This window comes from Chenopodium quinoa, unplaced genomic scaffold (assembly GCF_001683475.1).
Source record: "Chenopodium quinoa cultivar QQ74 unplaced genomic scaffold, ASM168347v1, whole genome shotgun sequence".
NCBI classification, from domain to species: Eukaryota; Viridiplantae; Streptophyta; class Magnoliopsida; order Caryophyllales; family Amaranthaceae; genus Chenopodium; species Chenopodium quinoa.
Genome location: NW_018743518.1, coordinates 239,704 through 247,912, shown reverse-complemented (window position 1 = coordinate 247,912; position 8,209 = coordinate 239,704). Strand labels below are relative to the sequence as shown.

The following is an 8,209-nucleotide window of genomic DNA, read 5'->3' as shown; positions in this document are numbered from 1 at the left end:
TTATAGAATTCAAAAAATAATTAAAAAGATTAAAGTTTAAAAAGGAAGGGGAGTTTTGAAGGGTAAAAACAGCACCAAATGTGACATGTGTTACTCTGATATCTGTTTTAGTATTATGTTATTATCGATGATTGAGGTGGGCCCATGAACTGAATTAAACAAACAACTAACATTATGGGGGACGCTCCAAAGTCCAAAGTATCCCCAAGGCCTCATAAAATACTCTAGTCTCTACTATAATTATTGTGTTACATACAAAAACAGGGGTCCCATCTTCACACTAAACCAACCATTGGGTGCCAAGCCACAACCACAAGTGACGGCATTTGGGCCCCACCAAATAATAACCTTAAAATATTATATTATAAAACGTCCAAATTATAATTCTACGGCCTTGTTATTATTTGAATGTGCTCCTTGCCCCTAGCTTAGCTTCATTCTCAAATCAACTGCCTACACTTTCCGATAATCCCATTACAATAATCATGTCTTCTTCAAATAATCACATAACATGTATTATAGTCCTATCTCTCATCACCAAACCTCAATCATTCGATACTTTTTCTAATGTTCCTTGTTATTAACCAATCCTCAATTTCACTCCCTAACCTCTACTAAATCACACCATATTTATCTGGAAAGTAAGTTAAGTTTCATTTCTCCCACCAAACTTCAAACCTTGTATTCGATATTTCTATGTCATGGACCGACACATAGATGAACATCACGAGTGTGAGAGCCAAACGCCTACTAGGAACATAATTTTCGGAAAGTACGAGGTTGGAAGGCTCCTAGGCCAGGGCACATTTGCCAAGGTCTACTATGGAAAAAATGATGCGACGAATGAAAACGTGGCAATAAAAGTGATCAGCAAAGAGCAGGTGAGAAAAGCAGGGATGGTGGAAGCAATTGAGAGAGAAATCTCGGTTATGAGATTGGTTCGGCACCCAAATGTGGTCGGCCTTAAAGAGGTCCTAGCTACCAAGGGAAGAATATATTTCATCATGGAATACGTCAAGGGAGGTGAACTATTCTCCAAAATAGCCAAGGGAAGACTCAAGGAGGAATATGCAAGAAAGTATTTCCAACAACTTATTAGTGCCATCGATTATTGCCATAGTCGCGGGGTGTCACACCGCGATCTTAAGCCAGAAAACCTTCTCCTAGACGAGAATGAAAACCTTAAGGTTACCGATTTCGGGCTGTCGGCTTTGCCGGAGCACCTTAGGCACGATGGCCTGCTACACACCCAATGTGGGACTCCCGCCTATGTTGCCCCGGAAGTGTTAACGAAAAAGGGTTATGACGGAGCGAAGGCGGACATTTGGTCTTGCGGAGTAATATTGTTTGCTTTACTTTCAGGGTATTTACCATTTCAGGATGTTAATATGATGAAGATGTATCGGAAGATATTCAAGGGTGAATATGAGTTTCCTCCTTGGTTCCCTCCTGATGGTAAGCGCCTTGTTTCGAAGCTGTTAGTGGTTGACCCTAATCGAAGGCTGTCTATTCAGGGGATCATGAGGCAACCTTGGTTTCGAAAGGATCCTTTGTCGTCTTATCTGCCTCAACCCCTACAAGTCCCCGATCATCAGGACCCTAAAGTAGCATCACCGCGATTTTTCAATGCTTTCGAGTTCATATCATCGATGTCATCAGGGTTCGATCTGTCCAGCTTATTCGAGAATAACAAGAAATCGGGGTCTATGTTTACCTCCAAGTGCTCTGCCTCGGCTATTATGGCAAAATTTGAAGGCTTGGCTAAGAAATTGAATCTTCAAGTGAGTTCGAAGGAGTTTAAATTGAAGATGCAGGGGAGGGAAGAGGGGAGGAAAGGGAGGTTGCTAATGACGGCGGAGGTGTTCGAGGTGGCGGCCGAGGTCACGGTGGTAGAGTTCTCAAAGTGTTCAGGGGATACACTTGAGTATGTCAAGTTTTGTGAGGAGGATGTAAGGCCTGCTTTGAAAGATATTGTGTGGAGTTGGCAAGGGGAAACCAACTGCCAACTTAACTGTAATTCATAATTCAATTTTAATTTTTGGGAAATGGGAGTATGAGTATGTGATAATCACAATAGGTGAGTGTAATTCTTAAAATACTTCACTTGTTTATGATTGGGGTGTCATGTTTTTTTTGTAAAATATGAAATCCTACTTGGTATGATTTAATGATCTAGAACTAGAATGTAGTAAGTGTTGATATTCATGATTCATCCCCCTCTTACTCATGTAATAGGTGTCTGGTAAGAGCTCCCAAAAGGTTCAGACTCCATATTGTAATATTGTTCTTAATCATGCATATAACTTTATGCTTATGCACAGTGTCGGGGCTACAATTGCAAATTATTTATGGGGCCCTGTTCAACTTCTCAAAATGGGCCCCTCTACTCAATAAATTAAATACCCAATTTTTTTGTTAAAAAAATTCATTACATTAGAAAATTTGTCAAAATTAAACAATAAGTTTTATTAGTTAAATGTGAAATTAATTTTGGAAGATATAGAGTTTTTTTGGGAATTAAAATAATAAATTGAAAAAATTTTGAGAGAAAAAATTATTTGGAAAAAGGAAAGATCTAATTTTGGGTTTGGGTGGAGAATTCTAAAGACAAAGTAATAACTTCATTCAATGTTTGGACGCTCAAAGCTCAACCTTACTCAATGCTAGATTTCACTTTATTTCCCAAAAAGTAAAAAAATTGTTGGACCTAGGGCTTGAACCTGAGATTTCTCATACAGAAGAAGCAAATTAACTCAAACCACTAGTCCATCTATAATTTTATGTTATTATTCCAAACCTAATTACATATATATATAAATTTTGGGGCCCCTCAAATTTGAAGGCCCTGCTCCGTCGCCCACCTTGCTCCGGCTCAAAACCGCCTATGCTTATGCAAACTTTTGTGTAACATTATCTTATCATGATATATGTAGTTAAACTTTGATACTCGTATAAGCACATCTACTCGTAGTATGTAGTGAAAACTTCTTGTGAGATTTACTTGCGATAAAATTAGTAAGCAAAATTATTCATTTTGGGGAAACAAAATGTATGGAATAAGCACAAGCTAAACAGCATACATCTTATTATGGTTAGTTTAAGTTGTTTTTTTTTTTTCTTCTTTTTATCCCTATCTTCAGCTAATTCATTGAACAAGAAAAATATCTGGTTATAAATAAATTCATCATTTTCATTGGCACTATTTACTCATTAAATGTAAGTCATATAATGTAAAATTATTCCTTGATTTAATACTTGAGCCATCTAATAATATAATTTTTTTTTGGTGTTCCACCCAATTCACCCTTTAGGCTAATTCGGATTTAGGACTCAATTCTGGGTGATTAGGTTTCATTCCCCTCCCAATTGTTGTTGCGGAGGATCAAATACGCAGTTCTCCCTACTAAATATAGTCCCAATTACCACTGTACCAACAACCAATTGATGAGACATTTAATAATAATATACGTATAGGGTAATTTGATAAAATATTGTGGTTGTGTGACTTATGTCCGTGGCGAGTGACAATTTGATAGTGCGCAGCTAATAAGTTACGTAATGTAGGCAAGTAACATGCAAGTTTTAATAATAAAAAAGAAGATGAAAATAATACGTTACTACTCCAGTATTCCGTAGTAGTTATTCAACAATGGGAAGCTGTGACAAGACAGAGAAGACATAGGAGAAAGGTTTGTTCACCTGCAGTTTGGTATTTTCTGTGGGCGATTGGTAACTTATGATGTAACATTATATCTATCATTAATAATTTATTAATTAATTAGAGTACACAAATATCTTTGCGCACTCTAATTAGTTACCGACATAACGGATTGCCTTTTTTAAGGGAAAAAGGACCTGTTTCATACGAGTACTTAGGAATCATCATATATTCTTTTTAGATTTTCTTTATGTTTTATTAATAACTTTCAGCCAGCTCTTACTTGGCAATTGAGCAAGAAAACGCCACACAAGCAATAATTCAATTTAAATTTTAATAATATACTAAAGGGAGTATTTATATTAATTTTATTCGAGGTTAATCGAATCCAAGGGCCTACTCCCACTCTCCTGGTGAGCATTAAGATCAATTCACGACTTTTTGTCATGGGAACTGAAAATAATATTGCTGAAAATTTTAGCATTATCTTGGTGAACAAAGTCCGTCAAAATGATATTGAAAGGTAAGAGTAATAAAATCAAACAAGACATTACAACATCATTTGCATAAGGAATAACTTGGATCGTCCAATTCTTTTTTTTTATTTTTTTATTTTCTTAAATGTATATGTATGAGTTGTGATTACTTTTTGGAGTTGAATGTTATGAAGTACATTTTAAACATTATTCTCGTTATCATTTATTTATTTTCTTGAATATTGGATAGTTGTTATTACACGTAATGTTAGCAAGTTAAGGCCCATTTAAGAGGTCGGTAACGTAAAGCGAAATACTTTTAAATCACTCTAAATTGGAGTACAAAAGATGAGAGTTTCAATTTGTTTGTTTGTAAAATAGCATCAACAAACACCTTTAATTTGTTTTCCAAAAAGAAATGAACAAGTATTGAGACATGAGCATTGTTGGGTAATTATAGTAGTAGATGGAGTCACAAAGCAATGAAATTGGAGCACATGCACATCAAGGATAAGATAAATTGGAAGTATATAATAAGAATGTGAAAGGCGATAAACAAGTAGTGTTCCAAATAATAAGTTGGGCTTGACGTGTGTGTGCTGGAGAGTGGAGACTGAGAGTGCTCAATGGAAGTTACACACGTGACACGTCCAATTTAGTTCCAGTTATTTTATGGTCCATAAACTCGTTAGCAACGTAGAGTACTACATACCTTAGCTAGACATCAATCAAATATTCCATCATTGGAACTTCACTAAAATTACAAGATTATTCGATGCAACACATAAGAGACGTGACATATATGCAAGGTCAAATTCCAATCATGAGTTTGTAAAAGAGTTTGAGGCCAAGAAATAACAATACTATTTGGAGTCAAAATTAATATAAACACTCAAAAATATTGCTTATGCATGTTAGCCTAAAGTTTTAGCATCCATTCAAAAAAACATATCCGAATTCTAATATGCTGTCGTATTATAATAGTCAAAATTCTACCATCAAAGGCTGAATTTAGCTAAGATTAATGATGTAAGATACAAGTAGAAAATAGGGTTGCATTGTTTGGAGTTGGGCTGAGTTATCCAGGATTAGAAGGCAAGGCCCAAGTTGAATAAAAGTCTTAATACGCACTCAAAGTAAAATGGAGAGAACATGCAAATGGGCAAACAAAATAATAATTAAAAGTTGGACATCGACCTTTAACTATTACGGTGCAGGAGTAGTCTTTAGGTTATTATCGTATATTATGGCCCCAAGTTTAATTCTCATAGGCCCATGTATGCCAGCTAGGGGACTATTTGTTTTTTTTTTTTTTTTTTAATCCTCATTGTCATTGTTCTCCGTAATATTCACGTACCACTTAGAATTTGGCCTAGTGGCAAAACAAAATTATTATTTTGATCACATGATGAATCCAAGTTAGTAATTTGATCACATGATGAATCCAAATTATCCAATTCAATTATGCCCACATTATCCAAATTTGATCACATGATGAATCCAAGTTAGTAATTTGATCACATGATCCAAATTATCCCATTCAATTATCCAAATTAGTAATTATCCAAATTAGAAATTATCCAAATTAGTAATTATCCAAATTTCCAAATAAGTAATTATCCAAATTAGTAATCATCCCAATTAGAAATTTGATCACATAATGAATCCAAATTATCCAATTCAATTCTTCCCACATTATCCAAATTAGTAATTTGATCACATGATGAATCCAAATTATCCAAACTAGTGGCAAAACAAAATTAGTAATTGATCACATGATGAATCCAAATTATCCAATTCAATTCTGCCAGTTTGTATTTAACCCAATCATGATGAATCCAAATTATCCAATTCAATTCTGCCAGTTTGTATTTAACCCAATCATGATGAATCCAAATTATCCAATTCAATTCTCCCAGTTTGTATTTAACCCAATCATGATGAATCCAAATTATCCAATTCAATTCTCCCAGTTTGTATTTAACCCAATAAGTTATTGCTCCCTTCCAAGATTGCTACTACATGCGATTCCAAAAAAAAGATTGCTTCTACATACGTACTACCTATAGAATCATCTAAATAAGAATACAAGATTACATAATCAATCACAATTAATCACACAAGATTCTAAGCGTAAATTAAGACTAATAATAATATACGGTGTACATAAAATAATTTATGAATTATACAGTTACCATTAAAAAATAATTAAAATTTGATGGGAATTCACCTTGTGATTTTAAAGTCACAAGTTGGTGGAGATACATGTGATATGAGATAGATAGAAAGATATTTATTAGCTAAAAAGAAAAGTGATACATATAAATTGAAACTTCTAAATATAAAAAGTGATGCGTTTCAAAACAACCAAGGAAAAAGTTTATTTATTTTTACACATAGTAAGGTAACAAAAGTTTGATTAGTAATCGTTAATTTCTTTGCAATAGGTAAACCAACCAAACCCTTAGAAAAAAGTTTGTTGAAAACCCTTTGAAAAAGATGAGAATTGAAGTTGGATCAATACCTTAATTAAATAAGAGTGTATATAATGAAGTACGTTTCCTTGTGATTGTCAGTTATTCATCTTGTGACTTTAAGCTCATTAATATGAGCCTCACCATCCACTTGTACTTAGGGTTAAGATTGTCTTATCTCTCATGCTCTTAAACACTCCTATGTATAAGTGGACTAATTGATACTTCCTCCGTTTTTTTTTTTTTTAAATTGACTACCTTCAGATAACACGTTTGCTAATGCATATCTTAAGCAATCAATATCTTTAATCCTCAATGAATGAAAAAAATATATAAATTAGAAATTGCTATAGCATTTATTGAAACAATTCTAACAAAGTCCCACATTACTATATTTTTTTCTTACATACAAATCACAAAAGATGATAAAAAAAATGACTACCATTGTACTAATTTTTTATTGCCTGATTTTGATTTAGTTTTTAATGCAAAATTAATTATAAATCATTTATCTAATTTTTAAAATTCATTTATGAATTTTGAAATAATTTTTTATTTTTTTTTTTTATAATTTTCCTAATTAATTACAAAATTCAGTTTTTAATATTACTAAAATTAAAAAATAATTCATAAATTAATATGAAAATATAAAATAATAAAAAGTAAAATTTTAAAATAAGAAAAAACATTTATAATTAATTTTGGCATACAAAATAAATCATAAATCAACCAATAAAAAATTAATATAATGGTAGTTATGTTAAGGATGACTACAATAGAATTTTCAAGAAATTAGTAGTTCATTAGAGTCATCTCTTTATAATTTAAAAAAAAAAAAAAAAAAGTCATATTAGTTACGCTACTATAGTATTTCTCTAGTACTAATTTTCCAAAAAAAAATAAAATAATATATTAATAGGAAAGAAAAGGCAAGAACTTTGATCAATATCCACCCATGTACTCGATTACCAAACAATAACTTGATTCGTAGAACCGATTGGGTGGATGATGAAAGTGGTTAGAAAATAAGAAATAGTCCAAGAATAGATTAAGAGCATAAGATACCCAAAATTGACCAAAAACAAGATGGGCTTTGAAAGTAGGGCTTTAGTTATCAACCGTTAAAAGTGGACTAAACTATAATTTTTAAAACGAATGAATGATACATAACATAACATAAATCTAAAGCATCTTTCATTAAAACCATACAGTATGCTGCAATTTTTTTCTTGTTATATAATCTTTGTTATTAAGATAAGTTTGGAATGTTAGGCCTTTCTTCTACTTAATATATTCAATCGTTCAAAAAAAAAAAAAAAAGTTTGGAATAGTGGTAAGGACACATAGTTCCTTTTTCAGTTTTTATACTTTAAGGTCGAAAGCTCGATTCCCATTAAAAATACTCTTATGTAGAGATTGCTTACCCTTCTGTTAGATGTCTAGTTTGCTAATCTAGGCTTAGTTTACTGTTGACTTGTGCAAGATTCCGATTTGATAGAACGGTTCGTCTTGCCTTCTACAAAGTATGTTGGATGTTCCATTCAAAAAAAAGTATGTTGGATGTTTTTTTTTTTGTTTTTTTTTAAGTTGAAAATAATTAT

The 8,209-nt window shown here is 32.6% G+C and overlaps 1 protein-coding gene across 1 annotated transcript; it reads left to right on the top strand.

The window, feature by feature from the left end:
- The first annotated feature begins 391 nt into the window (after window positions 1-391).
- Window positions 392-2,314, top strand: LOC110739965 (CBL-interacting serine/threonine-protein kinase 25-like). The gene has a single exon (XM_021920447.1). It carries the CDS (start codon window positions 702-704, stop codon window positions 2,022-2,024), a length of 1,323 nt encoding a protein of 440 aa, XP_021776139.1. The 5' UTR covers window positions 392-701; the 3' UTR covers window positions 2,025-2,314.
- The last annotated feature ends 5,895 nt before the right edge of the window (window positions 2,315-8,209 follow it).

What these genes read in the sequence shown, in the direction of transcription:
- LOC110739965 (XM_021920447.1), top strand. Translation starts at nt 702, where the DNA reads ATGGACCGACACATAGATGAACATCACGAGTGTGAGAGCCAAACGCCT.